Here is a 27337-nt window from a genome sequence, read left to right as displayed (position 1 = left end):
CTCCTCTGAGCCTCTGGCCCTGGCTGCCCAGCTCTGTTCCTGGGCTGAGCCAAACCAAGCTACAAACTCATCAAGGCAAGAACTCTGGGTTATTCATGATGTTTTGATAAAAATTTATTTTTAGGTATTTTGAATATTGATTTATGAACACTCATTTATTTTAAAAATAATTCATTTATTCATTCTTTTTTTTTTTTTTTTTTTTTTTGACAGGCAGAGTGGACAGTGAGAGAGAGAGACAGAGAGAAAGGTCTTCCTTTGCCGTTGGTTCACCCTCCAATGGCCGCCGCGGCCAGCGCGCTGCGGCCGGCGCACCGCGCTGGTCCGATGGCAGGAGCCAGGAGCCAGGTGCTTCTCCTGGTCTCCCATGGGGTGCAGGGCCCAAGCACCTGGGCCATCCTCCACTGCACTCCCTGGCCACAGCAGAGAGCTGGCCTGGAAGAGGGGCAACCGGGACAGAATCCGGCGCCCCGACTGGGACTAGAACCTGGTGTGCTGGCGCCGCAGCCGGAGGATTAGCCTAGTGAGCCGCAGCGCCGGCTATTTATTCATTCATTTTAAAGGCAGCATGACAGAGAAAGAGAGAGAATCTTCCATTCATTAATTCATTCCCTAAATGCAGACAACAGGCAGAGCTGGGCCAGTCAAAAGTCAGGAGCCAGGAGTTCCATTCAAGACTTCCACGCGCATGGCAGGAATCCAAGCATTTTGGCCATCATCTGCTGCCTCCCCAAAGCACCAGCCAGAAGCTGCATCCGAAGAGCAGAGAAGCCAGGACTTGAACCAGGCACTCCAGTGTGGGGTGCAGGTGCCCCAAACCGCGGCCCAACCCATGCCTGCTCCTATCCGTGCCTTTTCCTCTTCCAGGAGACTGAACCAAACAGAAGAGTGGCGGCGGCGGCGGCGGCAGCGCTGGAGATGCTGTTTCTGACCGCAGTACAATCTCCACCCCTGGCCCGCGGCCTTTCTCTGGACTGAGGGTGCCCGCCAACATACTGTTAGGCACAAGATCTGCTAAGATGATGTGAGACGCTGTACGTGCGAATGCTTCATAAAAGAAAAGGCATCGTACAAACAGCAATTATTACGAGGGTCTTTCATTGTCCTGCGTAGTGAATGGTCCATTTCTAATGCTCCTTGACTTCTGACTGGTACTTCCGGTAACCAAGCCATCCCCATTGTCCTACCCGTCCGATGTCCATCTTGGCAATCAGAAGTCCAGTTTCTGGCAGCCCTCACCGCTGGTCCTCCTGTCCCAGATGCCGACGGCCAGTCAGCCTGCGGCTTTTCCTGTGCCACGGCGCAGCTACATGGCACACTGCAGGTGGTTCTTGAAGTACTGGAGGGCCAGCTTGAACCGGACCTCGTCGCCGGTGTTAGTCCGGTACTTGCTGTAGACGCTCTCCAGGGCAGCCATCTCCGAGTCCAGCGCTGGAGTCCGGGGCTGGTGACCCACAATCACCTTCGGGCATGAGCCCACACGCAGGCTCCCCAGCCCATCAACAAAGAATTCTGCAGAGAGAGAGGGGCAGCAGGACAATGGGGACAGCAGTCAGAGACCGAGGGTCCAGCCGCCCCAGTCTGGGAAGATAGGCTTGGGGAGAGGACACAGTGTATAGCTCCCTGCGCTGGGGGAGCGCTCAGCCGGCACGAGCGCCAATGGAGACGCGGAAGCAAAAGAGAGGTGAAGTGGGGCTCGGGAGGCCGTGGGCTCCCCAGGTTGCGGCGAGAGGGAAGGAGAGCAGCTGTTGCTGGGCCGGTAGGCGTGGTCAGCGGGGCGTGGTCCTTGGAGAGAGGGAACCCCACCCCGAGGCTCCTCTACTGCCCTGCTCCCGCCCCGGTGCCCCACCCTGCCCACCTGAGTGAGCCACGCGCCTCAGGCGCGGGTCGAAGCCGACTCTCCGGAGCCGCTCCGTGTGGGCCAGGAAGAAGTTGACCACGCCGCTGGTCACCACGCAGCCGGGGAAGCCGTGCAGCGGCCGGAAAGATCCCGGCCTCCGGTGAAGACAGGCCCCGTTCTCAGTCTGCTCCCAAAACAGCATGAACTGGAACACGTTCCCCATCACGCTGCCGCCCACCTGGCCAAGGACAGGGAGAGCCATGTCAGTGAGCACAAACTTGACACTCAGCCCGCCTCCTCCAGGAAGCCTTGCTGGACTGCACCTCCGTCACAAGAATCACACCTCCTCTGTACCTGCAAATCCAAGGGGCAGAGGACCACTGTGCACAATCAGTTCTTGGATGTGCACACTCTGAAAAAATACACACGGATTTCAAAATGTCCTTTGCTCTAAAATAAACTTAATTCTTTTTTTTTAATTTTTTTACTTGACAGGCAGAGTTAGACAGTGAGAGAGAGACAGAGACAGAGAGAAAGGTCTTCCTTTTCCGTTGATTTACCCCTCAAATGGCCGCTACGGCTGACACTGTGCCGATCCGAAGCCAGGAGTCAGGTGCTTCCTCCTGGTCTCCCATGCAGGTGCAGGGTCCAACCACTTGGGCCATCCTCCACTGCACTCCCAGGCCACAGCAGAAAGCTGGACTGGAAGAGGAGCAACCGGGACTAGAACCCAGTGCCTATATGGGATGCCAGTGCCGCAGGAGGGGGATTAACCAAGTGAGCCATGGCGCCGGCCCAATAAACTTAATTCTTAGCTCCATGTTCCCATGAGCCTTTGAAGCCCCTCATGTTCACAGGATGGCAAGAGGCAGCCCCTGTGTTCGTGGAGGGTCTGTCTGTCTCAGGCTGTCTCCCTCCCCGCCTCTGCCCCTGGCCGGCCTCTCTGAGCACCTGTGCAGGCACCCAGGGGACAGAAGGGCATCTGTGGGTGAGCAAGCTCGGGTCTTCCTGCGACAGCGGCCACGACTCAGTCAGGTCTGCTCTTGCCCCCCACACCTGCGGGCTTCCACAGGAGGGGCGCTGCACCTTCCAGCTCTCGGCTAAGCTACAGTGACTTGTTCTCCGTGAGTAGCCGAGGGACGTCCTGGTTCATCCACCTGCGGTGTGTTAACTGTGGCCTGGGCACCGCTGCCCTCCACCCGTGTTCCTTCTTCCTTCCCTCTCCCGTAGCGAACTGGCCTGTGATGTTGTCACTCTTCCCTTCTCCTTCCTTCCTAACGTGTGTGCTTCTCCAACTCTGCACCTTTTCATGGTCTCCTGATGTGCACTGCTCGGGGAGGGAGCTGGAAGTGAGGCCTGGACACCACTTGAATGGTAGAACAGTTGTGAGTTCCTTTAGGGTGTGTGTGTGTGTGTGTGTGTGCACGTGCGTGTGTGATTCGCTCAAAGGAAGCAGCTGCGGAGGCAGAAGCCGAACTCGCGTGTCTCCTGAGTCCCAGCGCGATGCTCTCGACGCCACAGCTGCACCGGCTCATCCAGCTCCGCGCCAGCCCTCCCTCCCCCTCCTCCTCCTCATCTGTTTGACACCCCACCCCCCACCCCCGTGCTCCTCGTCTCAGCAGATGGCACAGGGGATGATGGCGGCCACTGGCCCTTACCACATCCAGCTCGGATCTCTCCAGGACGTCCACCAGCACCTCGATCTTGGTGTTGTTGTTGAAGAGGAAGTCATCGTCCACCCAGAGCACGTATTTGGTGGTGACCTGAGATATGGCCAGGTTCCTGCCAGCAAACCAGCCCTGCAGGTGGCGAGAGGTTAGCGCAGCCTGTCCCGGCGCACAGCAGAGTCACCCGGAGCTTCCTCTGTCCCTGAGAGCCACAGTCCGAGGGGCTGAATCCAACGTCCGGCCAAGCTGAGAACCACAGAGTGGAGGGAGCCCAGGGCCCAGAGAAACATGGGAAGGGTCAGCGACTCTGGGTCAGAGAGTGGGGCGAGGAAAGGCCAGGCCTTCTGGGACCCCTGTCGCCCGGCAGAGCCCCTGGAGCTCTCCTCCTAGCTCCTGCAAGACGTTGAGTTGAGGGGGTGTATGTCTAATAGCCACGTCCTCTGTTCCTGCAGGAGGGATGTGGGGGACAGTGAAGGGCGGAGGGAGGAGAAGGGAGTGGAGGGGAGAAAAGGGGAGAGAGAGAGAGAGCCAAGTTTGGGGCATAATCTTGGGGGAGACTGATGGCTCTACTGTCTGAGCCACTGCCAGGGATCTTGGGGACGCCAGACACCCCAAGTCACTTCTAAGCACCCCATCACTTCCCTATTAAACATGAGGAAGGGTGGCACAGCCATCCCATCGATGTGGAAGTGCGGGGGGACCCAATTTCTCCTGCACCTGCCCTCCCAGGGTCTCCGAGGACGGCCCTCACACCCCTCCCACTCCGGAACACTGCTCCTTTGGGAGGACCCTGGCGGCAGCCCCGTCCTGGGCCCTCCTGTCCGGGAGGACCCTACCTTCCCAAAGGGCATGGTGTAGTACTCCACGTGCTTGTCACGGATCTCCAGGGGCCTCTTGCTGTCGTCAGCCACGATCACGGTCAAGTCTGGGTAATAGTCCCGAATACTCCGGAGCAGGGTCATGAGCTTGTGGGGGCGGAGGAAGGTCTTGGTGGCAATGGTCACCAGGTCTCTGAGCTTCCTCTCTGGACACAGAAGGGTGGGCGTCAGAGCTAGGCCCTACAGGGGGCCTCCCTGTCTCTGGCCCCAGCCTGTCAGCAGCTGTGGGCCTCATGGCTCTTACACACTGTGGGGGCCTGATTAGGGTTTGCTACTTGGGTTGGAAAATAAAATGCATTTCCGATGTACTCAGTTTATTGAAATCTTGTGTATTTTTCCTACCCTGGTTTTGTTGGCACCACGACGCCATTTTTCTGCTTCCAAATTAAATGCTTCGTTTTCCCTTGTTGCTAGAGCTTTACTTGCAAGCTGTTGCATCTTTTTTAAAAAATTAATTACTTTTTATTTGAAAGGCAGAGAAACAGAGAGATAATGCATCACTGGTTCATGCCCCCATATGCCTACCACAACCAAGGTTGGGCCAGGCCAAAGCCAGGAGCCTGGAACTCAATCCAGGTCTCCTGTGTGTGTGGCAGGGACTCAGATACTTGAGCCGTCACCTGCTGCCTCCCAGGGTGCACGTTAGCAGGAAGCTGGAATTGGAAGTGGAGCCAGGACTGGACCCAGACACTCAGGTATGTACGGGTGTCCCACGTGGCGTCTAGATCACTGTGCCAAATGTCTGCCTTCAGCTTTCATCGTAATCCCAGACACTGAGATGCATGGAGCTGGGGCCAGCGCTGTGGCATAGTGGGTAAAGCTACCACCTGCAATGCCAGCATCCTATATGGGCACTGGTTTGAGTCCCGGCTGTTCCACTTCTGACCCAGCTCCCTGCTAATGTGCCTGGGAAAAGCAGTGGAAGATGGCCCAAGTGCTTGGGCCCCTGCACCCATCTGGAGACCCAAATGAAGCTCCTGGTTTCAAACTGGCCCAGCCCTGGCCATCTGGGGAGTGAGCCAGCCAATAGAAAATTTCTCTTTCTCTCTCTGTACTGACCTTTTTTTTTTTTTTTTTAAAGATTTATTTATTTATTTGAAAGGCAGAGTTACAGAGGCAGAGAGAGAGAGAGAGAGAGAGAGAGAGAGAGAGGTCTTCCATCTGCTATTCACTCCCCAAATGGCTGCAATGGCTGGAGCTGGGCCGATCTGAAACCAGGAGCCAGGAGCCAGGGTGGAGATGGGGTCGGCCAGAAGCAAAGCTGAAGGCCACAGCCCTGCCTTGGCCCCAGTGAGAGCCACTTCCTGAGAGCGACACAGTCAGGCATTCCACCAGGTGCTCCAATACACATTGCACCTACTTCTGGACTTCTGATTTTTTTTTTTTTTTTTTTCCCCAAAATAAGCACAAACCACGTAAGCAGTTCAGTATAGTGAAGCAATACTACGGGAGCATGGCCTAGACATTTTTTCCTGAAGACAAAGCTTGTTGTTGGGAGTCCTGTCTGAGCTGTAACTGTGACCCATGCCCCTCCCCCATCTCGGCTGCTCTCCCCTCTGAATGTCACCAGGAGCTCAGCAGGTGCACCACGTGCCCTCACCTGGTCCAGGGTCATACAACTTGGGCATGATGGGATGGCGGATGCTCACTGGAAACCTGGCCACTGAGGACTTCCACTCCAGACTCACTGTGGGGAGAAGCAGGTCAGGTCCCGGGTGTCTACTCAGCCTCCACGCTCTTCCGGGGAAGCCCACAGGAGGGCGGTGCGAAGGTTTGCTGAGGACACACTTGGCAGGCGTGAGAGCGGGCCCACAGAGGCTGTGGTATCCAGGCTCGCTCCCCACTTGCCGTGTGTTGCTGGGGCAACCTGCCAAACGCCTCCTCGGCTCATCTCCCTCCCTGGGCCAGTGTGTGCTGGGGATGGGCTTGGGATCAGGGGTCTGGATTCAGTTTGACTTTGCCTGGAACTCTCTGGAATAGCTTGGATAAATCAAATCTCCCCCTCGGGCTACAAAATCCAGGATAATAGCGCCTGCCCGATTTTACTTCCCACGGCCATTTTCTGAAGGGAAGTATTGGGGAATCTACTGGCAGGGGGAACTGTCCCTTTAGCTAGTGGTCATGGCTACACCGACCCACGTTTCTTTTCTGCTGTGGCTGTCACGGCCACGCTTCTTGTGCCTGGGGACTCCAAAGACAGGAGGGTGCTTTTGGCTCCCCGAGAAAGGAACGGAGGCTGCTATGAGGGTGGTAAGAACTGTTCTCCCAGGGATTCTGGGAATAGGGTGGGGGGAGACAAAGGCTCTCCCTTGGGGCTGGGGGTCTCTCCAGGGACCCTCGTTGTGCCCAGGACCGGCTCCCTACAGGACCACAGCTGGAGCCCAGGCTTTGACGGCTTTCGAGAACAGCACAGCAGGGCTCTCCGGGCTGGAGCTGATCACGAGTAAGGTAAGCAGTGGGAACAATCCTCATGTCCCTCTGGGGGTCAAGGGCAACCCCACAGAGGTCACGTTAGGTGCTGTGATGGGGAAGTTTAGTGGGGTGAGAAACAGGAGCAAAGGTGGAATCTTTTTTTTTCCGGCGCACCGCGCTGATCCGATGGCAGGAGCCAGGAGCCAGGTGCTTTTCCTGGTCTCCCATGGGGTGCAGGGCCCAAGCACCTGGGCCATCCTCCACTGCACTCCCTGGCCACAGCAGAGAGCTGGCCTGGAAGAGGGGCAACCAGGACAGAATCCGGCGCCCTGACCGGGACTAGAACCCGGTGTGCCGGCGCCGCAAGGTGGAGGATTAGCCTAGTGAGCCGCGGCGCCGGCCCAAAGGTGGAATCTTAAACGCAAGCAGGCTTCCTGGAGGAAGAAGGCCTCGAGAGGCCCCCATTTTCTGGCTTCCTAAGTATTCAGCCATGCTCTCACCCATGTCCACCTTGGGGTGCTGGTACCCCGTGCTGGTGTAGGTCACGTGCTGCAGGATGAACTTCAAAAGCCTCCGGTCGCTGGTCGCAATGGTCAGCTGCTTCTGGCCTCTTCCCTGCACTGCGCTGTCTGGGACGTCAGCAAGGGTGTTCAGGGTCCCCAGAGAAGCTCTCAGGGTGATCTAGTGGGCAGGTGAGGGAAGAAGCTAGAAGCAGTGGTTGGGAAATACCCCAGATGGCCAGCAGGGGGCAGAGCACACCAAGGGCAATGCCCATGAAAGAGCAGGGCTGGCTCTGAAGAGGTCCCCGCCCCTAAGCCCTGGACCCCCTGGGTTCAAGGGCATTTTCTCTAAACGGTGCCATCTCCTGGCTTCACAGGTACCATTCTTCTTGATCTCTTCTTACTCCCTCCACTCAACTTTTTTTTTTTAAAGATAGATAGATAGATAGATAGATAGATAGATTTATTTATTTATTTGGAAAGCAGAGTTAGAGGCAGAGGCAGAGGGGGAGAGAGGAGGACAGAGGAGGAGAGAGGGGGAGAGAGGGGGAGGGGGGAGAGAGAGAGAGAGAGAGAGGAGAGGAGAGGAGAGGAGAGGAGAGGAGAGGAGAGGAGAGGAGAGGAGAGGTGTTCCATCCTCTGGTTCACTCCCCAATTGGTTGCAATGGCTTGAGCTGCACCAATCTGAAGCCAGGAGCCTGGAGCTTCCTCCAGCTCTCCCACATGGGTGCAGGGGCCTAAGCACTTGGGCCATCTTCCAGTGCTTTCCCAGGCCATAGCAGAGAGCTGGATCAGAAGTGGAGCAGCCAGGTCTTGAACCAGTGCCCATCTGGGATGCCAGCACTGCAGGTGGTGGTTTTACCCGCTATGCCACAGCACTGCCCCCCTTTTCTTTTGGTGATACTTCTCCTTACCAACTCCTCCTCTCTCTCTCTCTTTCTCTCTGTCTCTCTCTGACCCCCAAATGGAGTTTTCAGGACTCTACTCTGGATCCTTCCCCCTTGCTCTGCACTGTACCTCTAGAGCCTGTCATCCACGTTTCGTGGCTGTACATGCCACTGGTCTGCGGGTGGTTTTAAAATGCGGGTCTCCAGTTCAGCTCTGAGATCCAGCGGCCTGGTTGGTCAGTTTACTGGGAAGTTTCATTAACAACTCAAATCGGACATCTTCAAAGCAGAACATTAGGGGTCGGCATTTAGCCTCCGTGGCTGAGATGTCGTATCCCACATCAGCGCACCTGGGTTGGTGTGCTCCTCGCTACTGTGAACCCTGGAAGATCATGGTGATGGCTCAAGTACGTGGGTCCCTGCCACCCCACACGGGAGACCTGGGTGGAGCTTCCAGCTCCTGGCTGTGGCCTGCCCCAGGCCTGGCTGTTGCAGGAATGAACCAGCAGGTGAGAGATCTACGTCTGTCTATCTAATCACCTATCATCTATCTCTCCATAAACTGTTGCCCTTCCTCACCCTGACCCTCCCTGTCTGCACGTGGCACCTTCATCCACTCAACTGTGCAAGCCCCGGAGGGAAGCCACTCTTGCCCCGCTCCCTCCCTCACACCTCACAGCCCATCTGGTAGCAAGTCCTGGTCGGCTTCACCTTCAAAATGCAGCTGGAAGCAGGCCCCTTCGCTCCATCCCCCTTGCTACCCGCTAAGGCTCCTCGCCTCCCTTGTCCTCAGAATATCCAGCTGCCTCCGTGAGCACCAACTGGATTACGTCCTGGCTGCCGAAGGCACACAGGTCAGCCCACAGATACCTTCTGAGAGCCCAGTTAGGGGTCCCAGGAGAAGAGCAGTGCAGAGGGCAGCCTCTCCCTGCCTTTGAGAGCAGGCATCCCAGCCCTCGGCTCAGGTACTGCAGGTGCACATGAGCAACGGGGATGGGGCGAGGGAGGGGGTGCTTGGGCGTCAGAGAGACCTCAGGAGGACGGGACAGCTGGGTTCATGTCCTCACTAGTCCTGCATTCCAGTCTCGGCCCCGCACTCAGAGGCAAGCAAACCAGCACCCCATTTGGGGGAATGAGTGACATCTGCCATCAGATGCGCATCACGTGACCTTGATTTGGAGCTCCCTCCCATGGGGAGAGAAAGGCGGGGTCCAGAGCACCCCCGCCCTGCCTGACCCCAAGGGAGGCAGCAGCCCCTGGCCATGTCCAGCTGGCCCAGTCCCCCCCGACCCTTCCACATCTCGGAATCTCCCCTGGACCTCCCGCCAACCGCGTGCCTGGAAAGCCGTGCCTTCTACACATACCCTCCCCCTGGCCCGCCTCATCCGGACAGGTGCTCTGTCACACCCGGGGAATGAGGACAGGGTGCTCCAGGCAACAGGGGCTGGGCAGGGGGCGTTTACCTCGTAGACGGGAGCATCTGGCCCTTCAAACTGGAGACCTGGAGGACACAGGGAAAGAATAACACAAGCATGGGAGGGGGCGCCAAGGCTCCCCACTGCTGGCTGCTGCCCGGGTGACTCCTGCCACTACCGCACCGCCCACCCAGCTCTGTGAGGCGGTGTGACACGGCCTTGCCTCAGGGCCGCCGGCCCAGTCCTCAGCTGTGACAGACTCAGTCCTCTCCCGGTGTCTGCTCCTTTAGGGAACAACAGGTGGGCTGACGGGCGGGCGTGGACAAACTGCACCGCGCAGGGGAGCTGTCCTAAACACACTCTCTGCACATGGGCGCGTGCTTTGCTGTTCCCATGACACCAGAGGGCACCGGAACACCCGCTCCGTCCTCAGTCTCTTCCATGCTATGTCCGAGCCCCCAGGGAGCTCTCTGGGGCACAATGAGGCTGACATGAGAGAATCACAGAACTCGGCAGGTGTCCAATAATAACTGTTTGCTGCTACCTCATCCTTTGGCCTCAGAAGCCAAAGCAGGGTGCCCAGGTGCTCTCAGGGTGAGGGGTACCTACCTGGGATGAGAATGGTGTGCAGGGGCATCACCTCCACTCCATGGACCGGGTACCCAAAAGGGAGGTTGGGCTGAGCCAGCAGCGGCGGTGGGCGGGGCAGCCCCTCCCTGCAGGAGAACAGCAGGGCCCTGGTTGGTTCTGAGCAGTGCCTGTGCACACAGCCTTGGCCCGCCTATGTGCACAATCTGAAAGCAGGCTCCGTCTGCCCCCGTCTCTACTTCTACCCCTCCTCTTAGCCCCTAATTCCATGGAAGTGTGCAGAAAAATAAAAAACAGGGGGCCGGCACTGTCGTGCAGCGGGTTAATGCCCTGGCTTGAAGCGCTGGCATCCCATATGGGCGCCAGTTCGAGACCCCGCTACTCTACTTCTGATACAGCTCTCTGCTATGGCCTGGGATAGCAGTAGAAGATGGCCCAAGTTCTTGGGCCTCTGCACTCATGTGGGAGACCCAGAAGAAGCTCCTGACTCCTGGCTTCAGATTGGCACAGCTCCAGCCTTTGCAGCCAATTAGGGAGTGAACCATCAGATGGAAGACCTCTCTCTCTCTCTCTCTGCCTCTCCTCTCTCTGTGTAACTCTGACTTTCAAATAAAAATAAATAAATCTTAAAAAAAAAAGAAAGAAAAATAAGAAATGAACCAATCAGACCATAAGGGCCAACCGACCTGTGGCAGGTGAGCACCCAAGGCACCTCTGGACTTCCTGGTGGTCAGAGGGTACATGACTGGCCCTCATTGTACTGGCCTTGCTATCAAAAGGAGAAGCAGGCCGATTCTCAAAGAGAAGTTAAACTTTCCCCGGCACAAACTCAACACCAAACTCTGGAGCGGTCATCTGGCAGAGTGGTTAGGACACCTGCACCCCACATCACAGTGCCCAGGTCTGGGTCTCAGTTTCACTCCCAACTCCAGCTTCCTGCTGACGTGGACCTAGGAGGCAGCAGGTGACGGCTCAAGTACTTGGGTTCCTGTCATCCACGGGGGAGACCCAGACTGAGTTCCCAGCTCCTGGCTTCAGCCTCGCCCAGCCCTGGCCATTGTGGGCATTTGGGGAGTGAGTCAGTGGATGAAACTCTGTCTGTCTGCCAGCCTGTCTCTCTCTCCCCCTCCCCTTCTGTCTTAAATAAATAAAGATTTGAAAAAATCACTGAAAAGCAGGAAGTTTCTGCCTAGTTTTTTCTATCATATACATTTCCAATGAAACTTCTGAAGATTCCTCCTATGCATAAATTTCAGAATTGCACAAACAAATTTTCCTTAACACCCTCTCCCAGGAACTTTTTGAGGACCTCCACATCCTGGAGCACTGTGTGATAACCAGGGGCGTGCACACCAGGTGTGATGACCTAATGTTGAACTTGGAACGCAACTCCTGAGTTCCCCCACAATTTGCTGGATACATCCTGTGGGCCAGTGACAGCCCACGTGGACTCGTCCATTCCACACTGGCCCCGGCCCTGCATGGAATCAGGGCTGCACACACGGGGTGTTCTGGCTCTGGGGGACGACGCTCCGGCAGGATCTGCTCTGTTACACCTGCCGCAGGCTCTCCATTGGGGCGGCTCCCTGCCCCGCTCCGTCCCCACGGGCACGAAACCCGGGACATCAGTCATGACGACTGAGCTCTGTTTGCTTTCCTTCCTGCCTGAAGCATTGCCTGCTGTCATCCCAGGAAAGCGGGGTCTCCCCATGCCTGAAGGAGGCACAGGGGAGGACGAGTCCCTGTACAATCAGTTCCCTCGTGGGATTCCGTCTACCCCCACCTTCCAGGCAGTGCCCTCCCCACCTCAGCCTCTCCGCCTCTTCCAAACCCTTTCCCTGCCCTTCCACCACCTCTGCGCCTCCCGCACCCTGCACACCCAGGCACCGCAGTGGCTGCCTTCTCCCAGCTGTCCCCGTACCCACTTGCACCATCCACCCTGTGCCTGCCCTTACACCATTCACTTTTCTACATACATTTATGGAGCCTTGCTCTGGGTCAGCCACTGTCCCGGCTGCTTCAAAGCCCCAGCTACAGGGGCCGCCCAGAACAGCGGCGACAGACAGAGTGCCCGACAGCAGGAACGTCCAGCAGAGAGGCAGGCAGGCACAGGGTGTCATGGGCACGATGCCCGTTTGTCAGGGCCGCTGCAAACCTGATGTGGTTCTCACGACTTTTCGTTTATCAGCTCGTTATGTCTCCCCCCCACCCCCCACTCCGAAGCTCTAAGACGCTCATGCCGTTCTCACACCCATTCTACAGAACTGGCTCAGCAGCTCCCCAAGGCCTCCTGGCTGGGGGCGGGCACGGCCAGCCCGCCTCCCTGCTAACTCCTGCCTCTCACAGCCAGGCGCGCCGCTTCCCAATCCATGCCAGGTCTAGCCTCCTGATTGGCTGCACCCCCATCTCTCTTCTGTAGTTTGGGAGGTCGTGGCTGACTTCACAAATCAAACCCAGAGGGGTCTGCAGCTGCCGCTCTCCCAGCCCGCTGAGCTCCGGCTGAAGTAGAAAGAGGGCGGGTAGGGAGATCTCCACCTCAGGGCTCCTGCAGAGCACACTGCACGCCATTGGCTGGTGGGGAAGCGCCCACTGCATGCCATTGCTGGTGGAAAAGTGCCTGCTGCATGCCATTGGCTGGTGGGAAAGTGCCTGCTGCATGCCATTGGCTGGTGGGAAAGCGCCCGGGGAAGCATCTGCCTCTAGGAGTGTGCCCTCTGCTGGGACGTGAAGAACCTCATGGCGGCAGGCCTGGTCCCGTGGCTCTCAGCTTCTGATTCACCCCCATGTCTGGTGCAAGAACTCGCTCAGGAATTCAAAGCAGAGTTGCATTTGCACATGCAGCTACGGGCGCTGTGCAGGAGGCGAGTGGGGGCGAGCTGGTCGGCCTTTTTGAAGACACCAACTTGTGTGCTATCCACGCCATGTGCACACCCAAGACAAGGGGCCAGCACTGTGGCACAGTGGGTTAAGCAGCCACTTGTAACTCAGTCATCTCATATCAGACTGCCAGGGTCAAGTCCAAACTGCTCTGCTTCCAGTCCTGCTTCCTACTAATGCGCCTGGGAGACAGCAGATGATGGCTGGTACTTGGGTCCCTGCCACCCACATGGGAGACCTGGATGCAGTTCCAGGTTCTTGACTTCATCCTGGCCCAGCCCCGGCCATTGCAGCTATTAGGGAAGTGAACCAGCAGATGGAAGATCTCTCTCTCTCTCTCCCCCTTTGCCTTTCAGATAAATAATACTAAAAATACCTCTTGTAAGTGGAGAAAGTACGTAAGAATCCAGTGAGTCAGTGTTGATTCATCAAATGTAACAAGAGCACCGAGTTAAAAACATATTAATCACACAGAAATTATTTGCACAAGATCACAGGGGACTTCAGTATTTCCCATGAACCTAAAAAACTGCTCTAAAAATAAAAGTATGTTAGTTAAAAACAAATCCATATAAATAACCCGCTATGATGAGAAACATTATTTTACACTCAAAATAAAATTTTCCTCTTCATCCAGATATTGGTAACTCTGAGCATTAGTTTTTTTTGTTTGTTTGGTTTTGGTTTTGGTTTTGGTTTTGGTTTTGGTTTTGGTTTTGGTTTTGGTTTTGGTTGGGGCAAGAGGTACTCAAGTAATAACTGCAAGGGGAGACGAGAGGACAGAAATCAGACGTCAGAAGTTTTTCATTTTCACTTCCATGTGAATTTTTAAATCCAAATATAGCCGGCGCCATGGCTCAATAGGCTAATCCTCCGCCTAGCGGCGCCAGCACACCAGGTTCTAGTCCTGGTCGGGGCGCCGGATTCTTTCCCGCTTGCCCCTCTTCCAGGCCAGCTCTCTGCTGTGGCCAGGGAGTGCAGTGGAGGATGGTCCAGTGCTTGGACCCTGCACCCCATGGGAGACCAGGAGAAGCACCTGGCTCCTGCCTTCGGATCAGTGCGGTGCGCTGGCCACAGCGCGCTGGCCGCGGCGGCCACTGGAGGGTGAACCAACGGCAAAAGGAAGACCTTTCTCTCTGTCTCTCTCTCTCTCACTGTCCACTCTGCCTGTCCAAAAAAAAAAAAAAAATCCAAAAATAGGGATGTAAAGTATTAGAGCAAATAAAAATGTTCAGTGACTGCATTTCAGCAGCTCAACTTTATAACAACAGTAAATACACCTGTTGAAATTTTCTGGGCAAAGCCAGCATCGGAATTAAAAAACAAACAAACAAGTAAAGTTCTTGTTGAGGCAGAGGCAACTTCTGCCTCCTGGTTCACTCCCCAGAAGCCCAGGAGCCTGGAACTCAGTGTGGGTCTTCCTCCTGGGTGCCAAGGACACAGCTTCTTAAACCATCACCTGCTGCCTCCCAGGTGCGCATCAGCAGGAAGCTGGAACCGGAACCGGAGCTGGGGCTGGGACCCAGGCACTCCCACATGGGCTGTGGGCGTCCCCAGGAGGCCCTGCACCCCACGCCCACCCCTATTTTACCCTCTTTATTTATTTGCTATGAAATGTTTTACTCATGTGGCGCTCTGTAATTGGAGCACACCCCCAGTTCCCACTCCCTGTTGAGTCCTGACAGCTCCCCGCAGGGATGCCTGTAAGGCGGGGGGGGGGGGGGGGACGGGGGGGCTGCCATTTGTCCAGGTCCTCAGGACACCGCGGAGCTGTGGCTGTCTCTCCAGATCCAAGCATTACCTCCTCTGAAAGTGTTCAAATTCCGCCTGTCTCCTGGCATTCACGGCCGGGAGGTCGCGCTGGTTGTAGGCGTCCTGGAGGTTGTAACTCCTCTGCCCCTGGGAGGCTTCACATCTGCACTGGTTCTTGGGGAAGAGCCTGAAACAAGCAGGAGGGCTGGCGACACGCCTGGGGCAGGGGGGACCCGAGGACCAACTCCAACTCCGTGTGGCCTTCACCCAGCTGTCCTGATGGGCGGGGCCCCTGGCAGAGACACAGGCTGAGGGGTAGGGATATGAAGCCTCAGACCCCTCCCTGCACTTGAATCACCCCCTGCCAGGCTAGTGTCCAAGCTGGAAGGCAGGGGACCGAAGGCCAGCGCCTTTCTTTTCTTCCCCAAGGAGCCATACCATCCCCGGAGGGAGGGTGGAGCCTGCTCCCATTCCATCTCCCTGCTCCGAAAATCCATTTACGGTATTGTTCTTGGATGGAGGGCGTAGTAAATATGCAGTTCACTAAGAACAGATACTGCACTTGGTCTTGGCCCAAAGGCTGAGCGACTATAAAAGGCAGGGCGTCTTTGCCGGAGCTGGGGTCTCACGAGCTCCCCCACCCCCACCAGGCTGTCAGGGGTTTTACGGGCCGGCGGGGAGGGCAGAGACCGAGCCCTTCCCCTGCAAGCCCTCCGCTGGTCCGGCAGTTGGGAATCACCTTAGCAATCAGGGCAAGTTCAGGAAGACAGGGGCACCGTAGGTAAAACGGGCGCGAGAGGGCTCCGTGCAGCCCAGCAGGGCTTGGCAGGGGTCAGGACGGAGGCGGAAGAGAGAAGCCTCCAGATCTCACCAGATCCCGCTGTAGGCAAAGAGGTTCCTGAGACGCTGCTCGGGGAGCAGCTTCAGCGGCTGGCCCTCGGGCGCGGGGCGCGAGAACTCCAGCTTGAGCCCCCCAAATTCTGTTTGCAGGGACACGCTTCTGAATATAAAAAAGGCAAGGCCGAGTCCTAAGATTAAGACTGACATCTTGAGGAGCCACAGAAACCGACAGCTGTTGGGATACAAAAGAGTAAATTCTGTTAAGGTTTTTTTTTTTCCCTGACTGCATAACAAATGGCTTGCGCGTGCAATACGCCCGGAGTGGGGTGGGGGTGGGGGGGTAGCAGCTTGGGCACAGGTGTAAGCTGAACCTCTGTCTCACTCGTCACAGCTGCTTTCTGAAATGTAGAACCAGCTGCAGCAAAGGGACTCAGAACACAGCAAATTAAAAAAAACAGGGACTGGCTTGGGATGCCCACACCGCCTATGGGAGCGCTGGGGCTTGAGTTCCGGCTCTGCTCCCAGGTCCAGCTTCCTGCCAGTGTTCACCCTGGCTGGCTGCAGGGGATGGGTCAAGTTCTTAGGTCACTTCCACCCGCATGGGACACACAGATTGAGGTCCCAGCTCCTCACCGCAGTTGAATCCAGCCCTGGTTGCAGGCATTTGGGGAGTAAATACACCAGCAGATGGGAGATCTCTGTCTCTTCACCTTCCAAATCGAATTTTTTTATTTTTTTGACAGGCAGAGTGGACAGTGAGAGAGAGAGACAGAGAGAAAGGTCTTCCTTTGCTGTTGGTTCACCCTCCAATGGCCGCTGCGGCCGGCACACCGCGCTGATCCGATGGCAGGAGCCAGGTACTTATCCTGGTCTCCCATGGGGTGCGGGGCCCAAGGACTTGGGCCATCCTCCACTGCACTCCCTGGCCACAGCAGAGAGCTGGCCTGGAAGAGGGGCAACTGGGACAGAATCCGGCACCCCGACCGGGACTAGAACCTGGTGTGCCGGCGCCACAAAGCGGAGGATTAGCCTAGTGAGCCGCGGCACCGGCGAATTTGGGATTTGCAATCAAAGAAGTAAATAAAACATTTTTATTTATTTTATTTGAAAGGCAGAGTTACAGAGAGAGAGGAAGAGACAGAAGATTTCTCCCTCTCTTTCTGTGTAACTCTGCCTAAATAAATAGATAGAAATAAATAAATCTGAGAAAAAGAAAATTCTGTATAAAATTTTTGTTCACACTCACTACCTATTCCTGGACTTTGGTTGGTTCTGTTGGCTTATTTGCTTCTTGCTGTGTTGGTACTGTGCTTTGTGCCTTGGCCTCGTGTAACAGTCCTCCTCCTCTGTGGGAACACAGCCTAGAAGCACAGCCATCTCTCCGAGTTGCACCTTCCTTACCATTCTCGTGTGTTACTTCCACCGAGAGTCGTTCTGGTGAAGAGCTACCCCAGCTGCAGCTTCCTTCATGTGGTTATTATACTGAATTGCTAGGTGAGCATGGACAGTCATAGCTCTCCAAAATGAGGCATTCTAGTCAAGAAGAATGCTGACTTTTGGGCTAAAATGAAAATCTTTAGTGTTGTTCAGAAAATATCCACCTATTCCTATTTTACTTGAAGAATTTTTATTTATGGAGCTGGCGCTGTGGTGCAGTGGGTAAAGGTGCCACCTACAGTGCTGGCATCCCATATGGGCTCTGATATGGGATGCCTGCATTGCAAGCAGTGGCTTAACCTGCTGTGCCACAATGCCAGCCCTTTTCCCGTTTTTGTGATCTTTTGATTCTATAAGCTGATCTCACTGCCTTGGTTAACACTTCTATGACAATATCACCACAGCAGTGGGCATTCTTATCTTGTTCCTGGCTAGGACGGAATTTTCTGGTGTTTCACTATTGAACTTCCATCTGCTGGTTCACTTCCCAAATGCCCAAAACAGCCAGAGCTGGGCCAGGCGTAAGCAAGGAGCCGGGAGCTTCCTCTGGGTCTCCTACGTGGGTGCAGGGGCCCAAGCATGTGGCCCATCTTCTGTTACTTTCCCAGGCGCATTAGCAGGGAGCTGGATCAGAAGTGGAGCAGCTGGGATTCGAACCGGCGCCCATATGAGATGCTGGCATTTGCAGGCAGCAGCTTTACCCGCTACACCACAGCACTGGCCCCATGGAATTTTCACTCCATTTGTTATCCATTTCTGTAACATCTGAATTTTCTAAAATGGTATCAAATATAGATACATTGAAATTCAATCAAGGTACAGAAAAACTGGCAGGAAATAGACTTTTTTTTTTTTTTTTTTTTAACAGGCAGAGTGGACAGTGAGAGAGAGAGAGAGAAAGGTCTTCCTTTTGCCGTTGGTTCACCCTCCAATGGCCGCCGCGGCCGGCGCGCTGCGCTGATCCGATGGCAGAAGCCAGGTGCTTCTCCTGGTCTCCCATGGGGTGCAGGGCCCAAGCACTTGGGCCATCCTCCACTGCCTTCCCGGGCCACAGCAGAGAGCTGGCCTGGAAGAGGGGCAACCGGGAAAGAATCTGGCGCCCCGAATGGGACTAGAACCCGGTGTGCTGGCGCCGCTAGGTGGAGGATTAGCCTAGTGAGCCACGGCGCCGGCCAGAAAATAGACCTTTACTTCCCCCTGGGCAACTTCTTGGGGTTCTGACTCACGAAATCAGATTCTGGCCCGGGACAGCATTTTGAGGCAGTCATTAACAGGAACCGTTGTGGTAGGAGATCACTTATAAATGTTGTTTTTATCAGATAGCTACAAAGCTTGTACGCTGTTAAAACTGCGAACCGAAATGCACACTATTTAAAATTGTAATTGCAAGAGTCTTTGACCCTGGTCGGACCACAGTGAAGAACAATTCAAGAAAGGGCCACAACACAATCGAGAGAGCTAACAGCAAGTAAGAAGTGAGTCTCTCATCCGTATCGCTAGTGGCAACATGTCCCTTCTCATCCCGACAGGCAGGTCTCCTGCTCCAGCACACAGCTTGGGGTTGGAGCAGTGAGCCCCCCCCCCCCCCCCCCGGCTGTCGCTGCCTCGGCCTGGATGGCCCCCCCCGCAGCCCTGCCTTCCCTCGCCTCTGTGTACAACAATGGAAACCAGACAGACAAGCTTTTCTTCTTGCCCTAGAAAGTAGTCCCAGGAATTCTGTGTGCTTTATCACCAGAATCTCCTTGAGATGCTTGGCTTTTCCACAACACAAAAGTGTGTATGAAGGCAAAGCTTGAAAGATTTACATGTACACCAGAACTATTTTTACAAGTCTACACACTGGAAAACTGCACTGCACAGGGCTGGCGTTGTGGCGCAGCAGATTAAACCAGGGCTTGTGATGCCACCATCCCATAATGGAGCAGTGTTCGAGGCCTGGCTGCTCTGCATCTGATCCAGCTTCTTGCTAACGTGGCTGGGAGTGCAGGGATAACAGCCCCTGCCACCCATGCCCCAGACCGGGCACCCCCAGTGGTTTGGACTGTGAACCCCCGGAATGGTGAGCCAAAATAAACCTCTTTCCTTCATAAGTAGTTTCGTATCAGGTATTTTGTTGTAGTAATGCTGAGCTAATACACCACACGCAAAGAGGAAACTTCAAAGTGATACAATATCTATCTCATAGGAAGATATGATTTCTATTTGACAACAAAATCTCAAAACATATAAAGCGGAGCTGGCACTGTAGCAAAGAGGGTTAAGCCTCCACCTGTGGCACTGGCATCCCATATGGGCTTCAGTTTGAATCCCTGCTGCTCCACTTCCAAGCCAGCTCCCTGCTAATGGCCTGGGAAAGCAGTGGAAGATAACCCTAGTCCTTGGGCTCCTGCACTCAATTGAAAGACTTGGAGGAAGCTCCTGGCTACTGGCTTGGGATCGACCCAGCTCTGGCCATTACAGCCATCTGGAGTGAACCACTGGTTGGAAGACTTCCCTCTGTCTCTCCTCTCTGTGTAACTCTGCCTCTCAAATAAATAAGTGAATCTTTTTTTTTTTTTTTTTTTTTTTTGACAGGCAGAATGGACAGTGAGAGAGAGAGACAGAGAGAAAGGTCTTCCTTTGCCATTGGTTCACCCTCCAATGGCCGCCGCTGCAGCCGGCGCACCGCGCTGATCCGATGGCAGGAGCCAGGATCCAGGTGCTTTTCCTGGTCTCCCATGGGGTGCAGGGCCCAAGCACCTGGGCCATCCTCCACTGCACTCCCTGGCCATAGCAGAGAGCTGGCCTGGAAGAGGGGCAACCGGGACAGAATCCGGCGCCCCGACCGGGACTAGAACCCGGTGTGCCGGCGCCGCAAGGTGGAGGATTAGCCTATTGAGCCACGGCGCCGGCCTTTTTTTTTTTTTTTTTTTTTTTTGACAGGCAGAGTGGACAGTGAGAGAGAGAGAGAGAGACAGAGAGAAAGGTCTTCCTTTTGCCGTTGGTTCACCCTCCAATGGCCACCATGGTCGGCACATCGCACTGATCCGAAGGCAGGAGCCAGGTGCTTCTCCTGGTCTCCCATGGGGTGCAGGGCCCAAGCACTTGGGCCATCCTCCACTGCACTCCTGGGCCATAGCAGAGAGCTGGCCTGGAAGGGGGGCAACCGAGACAGAATCCAGCGCCCTGACCGGGACTAGAACCCGGTGTGCTGGCACCGCAGGCAGAGGATTAGCCTATTGAGCCACAGCGCCGGCCAATAAGTGAATCTTTAAAAATAAATATATATAAAGCATAATATTGAAAGAATTATAAGGAGAAACAAATCCACAGTCATTGTGAGAGATTTTAACACACAACCCTCTCCATGACCAACAGAGCAAACAAAAATGTAGTAAGTACCTAGATGATTTGAACCACACACAGCAAATCTGATAGACTAGATAGGCAATGAAGTATGCATGTAATGATTTGCAGAATACACATTCCTTCCAAACATACAAGAATGTTTTCAAAACAGAGCAAACTGGGTCATTACACAAGTGTCCAAAACTTCAGTATATTTTCTTTTTTTTTTTTTCATGATTTATTTATTTATTTGAAAGGCAGAATTACAGAGAGGCAAAGGCAGAGAGAGAGAGAGAGAGAGAGAATGAGTCTTCCATCTGCTGGTTCACTCCTCAGATGACCACAACGGCCAGAGCTGCGCCTATCCAAAGCCAGGAGCAGGTACTTCTTCCGGGTCTCCCATGTGGGTGCAGGGGCCCAAGGACTCGGGCCATCTTCCACTGCTTTCCCAGGCCACAGCAGAGAGCTGAATCGGAAGTAGAACAGCCAGGACTCGAATCACATGGGATGCCGGCTACAGGCGGCCACTTTACCTGCTATGCCACAGCACTGGCCCTCAGATTATTTTCTGACCTCAGTACAACTGAACTGGAAGTGAACAACAAAAAGATAACTAAAAAATCCTCACATGTTTGAAGAATCACAAAGATATCTCCGTAACCATGAGTCAAAGAGGAGATCGTGGTAGAAATTAGACAACAGTTGGACTGAATAGTAATGACTAGGCCATATACCAACAATGCTGGGCACAGCTAAAACAATACCTAGAAATGTACAGCTTTGAATACTTACATTAGAAAAGAAAGTCTGAAAGACAGCATGCAAAAGCTGGCCTCAAAATAGAAACAGATCAGCAAATTAGACCTAAGTACAGTAAAGGAAAGAAACATAAAAATGAGAGTAGAATTTGACAGTCAGGAAACAAACACTAGAGAGGATCCTCAAAGCCCAAGTTGTTTGATTAAAAAAAAAAAGAATAAACTCATTGAAGAGATCAAGAAAAAGCAAGGACAGAGCTGGCACTGTGGTGTAGTAGGTTAAGCATCTGCCTGCAGTACCAGCGTCCCACATGGACACCGGAGTTCAAGTCCCAGCTGCTCCACTTTTGATCCAGCTCTCTTCTATGGCCTGGGAAAGCAGTGGAAGATGGCCCAGGTCCTTGGGCCCCTGCACCCACGTGGGAGACCTGGAAGAAGCTCCTGGCTCTTGGCTTCCAACCGGTCCAGCTCCAGCCGTTGTGGCCACTTGGGAAGTGAACCAGAATGGAAAACACCTCTCTCTCTCTCTCTCTCCTCGCACTTTCGCTCTCGCTCTCTCTCTGCCTCTAACTCTGTCTTTAAATAAATAAATAAGTCATTAAAAAGAAAAAGCAAGCGCAAACACAAATCACCAATGTCAGGAGGCATCACTTGGACCCTACAGCAAGTGAAGAAATAACGAGGTGCAGGCTTCCAGCAGCAGCTTGCGACATCCGCATCCCATCACACAGAGCCTGGACTGGAGTCCGGCTCTCCAACAGCATGCACCCCGGGAGGCAGTGGGCACGATGGTTCCAGTGGCTGGTTCCCTACCACCTGCCACAGGAGACACCAGATTGGAGTTCTAGGCTCCTGTTTCCAGCCTGACTCAGCCCTCACTTTTGCAGGCATATGGGGAGTGATCCAATGGATGGAAGATCTCTCTGTCTTTCAAATAAACATGATGATAAACAATTTTAAAAAAGAACTAATGAGAGGGGTCAGCACTGAGGCGTAGTAGGCTGTAGCACCAGCATCCCATGTGGGTACCGGTTTGTGTCCCGGCTGCTCCTCTTCCGATCCAGCTCTCTGCTGATGGCCTGAGAAAGCTGTAGAAGATGGCGCAAGTGCCCGGGACCCTGCACCCAGGTGGGAGACTCAGAAGAGGCTCCTGGCTTCGGATCAGCTCAGCTCCTGCCATTTTGGCCATTTGGGGATTAGACCAGCAGATAGAGGATCTTTCAGTCTGTCTCTCCCTCTCTGTGTGTAATACTACCTCTCAAATAAATAAATCAATCTTTAGAAAAAAGAATATGAATGAATGATTTTATGCCAATAAACTTGGAGATGCAAGGGAAATAAGCAAGTTCTCAGAGTACAATACAACTTACAAAAATAGATTCAGGCAGAAAAAGAAAACTCCAAATAACCCCGTAAGTATTAAATAATTTGAATATGAAAATAATGCCCCACCCACCACCCCAACACAGTGGATTCCCTAGCATATTCGACTATATTTAAGACATGCAAAAAATTGCTAATTTTCACTTTTTAAAAAAAGATTTATTTCATTTATTTGAAAGGCAGAATGACAAAGAGGGAGAGAGAGACAGAAAGAAAGAGACCTTCTGTCTACCAGCTTAATTCTCCAAATGGTGGTAATGGTGGGACCTGGCCAAAACCAGCTGAAGCCAGGAGCCAGCAGCTTCTCCCGGGTCTCCCACATGGGTGCAGGGACCCAAGGACTTGTGTTATCCTTCACTGCTTTCCCGGGCGCATTAGCAGAGAGCTGGATGGGAAGTGGAGCAGCCGGGACTTGAACCGGTGCCCATATGGTATACTGGCACTGCAGAAGCGGAACATAATCTATTATACTACAACACCAGCCCCAACTTTCACTTTCATTTCATTACCTATACTTCCAAAGAGCAGGAAAAAAAGGGAATATACTCCTGCTTATTTTGTGAAGTAGCAAAAACATTTTAACAAAACGTGACAAAGAAAAACCACAATCAGTTTCATTCCCAAAAATAGATGGGTGCAGGTGTTTGTCCCAGAAGTTAAGAAGCTGGTTGGAAGGGGTCAGCTTTGCCTGGGTCAGCTGTCTGCCACCTCTGACCCGGCTCCCTGCTAATGTGCCTGGACATCTGGCCCAAATGCCTGAGTTCTGCCACCCAAGTAGGAGACCTGGATGGAGTTCCTGGCTCCTAGCTACAGCCTTGTCGAGTCCAGGCTCGCTTGCTCTCTCTCTCTCTCTCTCATTGCCTTTTTTTTTTTTTTTTTTTTTTTGACAGGCAGAGTGGACAGTGAGAGAGAGAGAAAGGTCTTCCTTTGCTGTTGGTTCACCCTCCGATGGCCGGCGCGCTGTGCCTGGCGCACCACGCTGATCCCATGGCAGGAGCCAGGTACTTCTCCTGGTCTCCCATGGGGTGCAGGGCCCAAGTACCTGGGCCATCCTCTACTGCACTCCCTGGCCACAGCAGAGAGCTGGCCTGGAAAAGGGGCAACCGGGACAGAATCCGGCACCCCGACCGGGACTAGAACCCGGTGTGCCGGCACCACAAGGCAGAGGATTAGCCTAGTGAGCCGCGGCGCCGGCCCCATTGCCTTTCTAATACTAACATTAATACTAACACTGACATTAATACTAACATTAACACTAATACAGATGCTGGTTAGGATGCCCCTGTCTCATGTCAGAGTACCTGGGTTAATCACCCAGCTGCGCTCCCAATTCTAGCTTGTCACTAATGACAACCTAGGAGGCAGTGATGGCTCATGCTGCTGAATTCCTGCCACCTGCCTGGGAGACCCAGGCTGAATTCCCTGGTCCTAGCTTTAGCCCCAGGTGGGGATCACTGCAGGCATTTGGGGAGCTGACCAGCAGATGGGAGCTATCTCTGTCTCTCTTCCTCTCTGCCTCTCAAATAAAGAAATACTTTAAAAAAGAAGTAACTGCAAAAGCCCTAATATAGCCAGTCTCCAAGTGCCCCCAAAGTCCTCTGCCTCCAGGTATTCACACCTTTCTGTAGCTTTTTCCCACAGGGACCTGCAGACCAATCTCTATACAGAGATTAGATGACAAAGGACACTGTGTCTTCCAACGGGGTGGCGTCCTCTCTGAGGTACTTTGCTGCCATGTGAGCTGCGCGTGGACAGCCACCTGGGAAAGAACCAAAGGCTCTGGCCAACAGGCACACAGCGGATCCTCAGGCCCACCCACCCTGCAACAGTTTCTTTTTCATGAAATTGTGTCATATAAGTTAACATTTAGTAGGTTTATGATTTTTTACATTTACTTAAGGGGGACAAGGGTCATGGTGCAGCAGGCTAAGGTGCCATTGGGGATACCTGCAACCCATATCAGAGTGAGGGGCAGCAGGTGAGGGCGCACATGCTCGGGCCCCTGCCACCCACGTGGGAGACCCAAGAGTCCCTGATTCCTCCGACTTCAGCCTGACCCAGCCCTGCCTTTTGCTGGCATTTGGGAAGTGAACTAGTGGATGGAAGATCTCGGCCCCGCCTCCCCAGTTACTCCGCCTCTTAGATAAATAAATATTTTCTGGAACTGGCACTGTGCTATGGCAGGTTCAGCATCCCATATGGGCAAAGATTTGAGTCCCAGTTGCTCCTCTTCCCATCCAGCTCTCTGCTAATGGCCTGAGAAAACAGCAGAAGATGGCTCTAGTTCTTGGGCCCCGCACCCTCCTGGGAGACCAGGAAGAAGCTCCTGGCTCTTGGCTTTGACCTGGCCCAGCCCTGGCAGTTGGGGCCGTTTGGGGAGTAAACCAGCGATGGAAGATTGATCTCTCTCTCTCTCTGACTTTCAAATAAATAATAAATCTTTAAAAACACAAATCTCTCTTAAAAATGACATCTCACAAACTCCTCTTTTGCCTTTTCACAAAGTGCCTTCCTTCTCCGTGTTTAATGATTGTCCTAGAGTTTTCATAAATACAAAGAAAACAAACTTGGAGGATAAAAAGGCACAAAATACAGCCTGAGCCTTCTTCGTAGTTTGCAAGAATTAACTTAGACTTCTAAGCCTGCTTTCCTAGTCAGCCGCTCTGTCACTCCTCACAAGCTCTTTCGCGCTCGGGGACCTGGGACCGACGCTCCCCGGGGCCTCGCGTCTGTGCTCGGGGACCGAAAGCCGAAACCCCGGGGCTCTGTGCGCGCGGTGTCGGAAGCCGGCGAGGGGACCCGCTGCCGCTCCCCAGCTGCGCTGCCCGCGGTCCCGCGCCAGGGGACCCACAGACCTCGCGGCTTGGTCATGGGCACGGGAAAGAGACCAGGTGAGTCCCCCAACTCCGAACCCAGAGCTCGAAAAGCCACATCCCCGCTCGGGACGCGCCCACCATGCATTTCCGGCACATCCCCGACCCAGGCAACCACTAAGTCAAGGGTTTCCCCAGGGGCTTGGGGTGGGGGGAGCAGCGCTCGAGGACTCGCTGGCGCTCCCACAGCTCCGCGCGCGCTGTCCCCGCGCCCCGGCCACCACCCACGCGGAGGCACCGCTGACTCAAAGTTAAACGGGGCTCCCACGGCCTCCGCACCTGCCTGCTCTGGAGCCCGCGGAAGGCTCGGACGGCTTGAGGGGAGCACAAAGTTGGCCTCGCATTCTCCTGTGCTCCGGGGACGCTCACTGGCCCGAAGTCATCGCCAGTCCCGCCGCCGCCGACCGCCCAGCACCAGCCGGGCAGGTGGAGGACGCTGCGAGCGTGTGGGGCGGTCCCCTCCCACGTCACCCACTCCCCGCGCCCGCCCAGCCCCGCGCCAGGGCGCTCAGAGATGTTTATGGCCTTGGGGTTCCTGGGTACGGACCCGCCTCAGGCCAGAATCCAGAACGCCAGAGAGCGACACTTAGGACCTCGGCCCTGCCGTGTGGTTTGGCGGTGAACGCCTTAGCCACCTCGTGTCGTTTATTCAAAGCAATAGCCCCCAAACGGAAGAACGACTCTTGGCCCCCCTATTCAAAGAAACTGAGGCAGCCAGCTGGTAAATGGAGAAGCCGGCCTTGAGACCGAGTCTGGCCGACCTGAAGCCCCCTAACCGAGTATCCCCCCACCACGATCCCTCTGCTCTCCAGCGGCTGGCGGGACGCCCTCGCTGCGGTGGGGTCCGAGCGGACAGCTGGGAGCCGCCGCGGGCACCGCAGATCCCACGTCTTGTCCCAGCCTCGGCGCGGAAAGCGTCTGAATGCGGAGCGCGGTCCGATTCCCGGCTCCGAGACCAGCGGCGAGCGCAGCACCGCCCCACCCCCGCCCCGCCTCCTCTTCTCTTCCTCCGGAGTCCCCGGAGAGCGCTCCAGGCTCTGCCGCCCGCGGCTAAGCTCTGTACCTGTGCCCACCAGCATAGCAACCTGGCTCGCAGCTCTCACCTGGCCTCGAATTCGGCCTTTGGCCCGCCCCCAACCCCATTTGGGTCCCGCTCCTCACTCCACCCGCGCTGCCCTGGGGAAAGACTCACTGCCAGTGTCCCTGTGTTAGGTAGGAAGCCAGGAATTGAGCCCATGTGTGTATGAGAAGGCCTGAAGACCAGCACCCACTGCGGAAGCTCCAGAAGCCCAGCATCTTGCACTTCAAAGTCCTGCCGGGATCCTGATGACCTCCCAGGTGGCCCCAGCCCTTCCCCCTAAGGAAAGCTCCCAGGAGAATTCTCTCTCCTCAGGACCAAAGGGGTTACCTGATAACCTGGGCAGTAAGACCTTCTCAGACACGCCCTAAGGGAAGCCCCCCTGCTCTGCCTGGGCGCCAGCAAATCTGGGGAGGAATTTGCTAATTTCCACCCAACAGACCTTTCTGCCAGGACTCTCCATCCTTTGCCCTGGAGGAGAGGGGGAGGTGGGTGAACAGACTCCCTTAAAAACCCAGGGAGTCCAACCTGACTGCGGGCTCAGCCCTCTGCCTCTCTGCTGAGCCGCCTGCCTGGCCTGCCCAGGTGTGCTTTCTCCACTCAACCATGTAACCTCGCTCTCCCCCAGTCTGAGCCACTGGGCGCTCTCTCTGTCCTGTCTGTTCTGATGGATGCCCTGTTCTCAATAAAGCCTTATCACTCCGCTGTCTCACGCTTGAATTCTTTCTTGTGTGAAGACAAGAACCCCATGGCTTCCACGGATTCCGCGGCCTTCCCCCCCAGAAACACCTGGAAGGAACCTGATGGATTTCAGATGCACTGAGC

General features: G+C 54.7%; 1 protein-coding gene and 1 pseudogene across 1 annotated transcript; both read right to left on the bottom strand.

Annotated features, from left to right (window-relative positions):
• Positions 1 to 89: 89 nt before the first annotated feature.
• B4GALNT2 (beta-1,4-N-acetyl-galactosaminyltransferase 2 (SID blood group)) lies at positions 90 to 26345 on the bottom strand. Its single transcript, XM_008271332.4, has 11 exons — positions 25714 to 26345; positions 15688 to 15888; positions 14866 to 15003; positions 10209 to 10315; positions 9648 to 9685; positions 7298 to 7478; positions 5986 to 6072; positions 4344 to 4531; positions 3499 to 3639; positions 1859 to 2078; positions 90 to 1512 (listed from the first exon to the last, which is right to left on the bottom strand). Exons 1-11 carry the CDS (start codon positions 25776 to 25778, stop codon positions 1307 to 1309), a joined length of 1572 nt encoding a protein of 523 aa, XP_008269554.2. The 5' UTR covers positions 25779 to 26345; the 3' UTR covers positions 90 to 1306.
• LOC127484571 (U2 spliceosomal RNA) lies at positions 15232 to 15408 on the bottom strand (annotated as a pseudogene).
• Positions 26346 to 27337: the final 992 nt, after the last annotated feature.

Source organism: Oryctolagus cuniculus, chromosome 17 (genome assembly GCF_964237555.1).
Source record: "Oryctolagus cuniculus chromosome 17, mOryCun1.1, whole genome shotgun sequence".
Taxonomy (NCBI): domain Eukaryota; kingdom Metazoa; phylum Chordata; class Mammalia; order Lagomorpha; family Leporidae; genus Oryctolagus; species Oryctolagus cuniculus.
The sequence above is the reverse complement of the archived record's forward strand: the minus strand, read 5'-3'. Positions and strand labels throughout refer to the sequence as shown.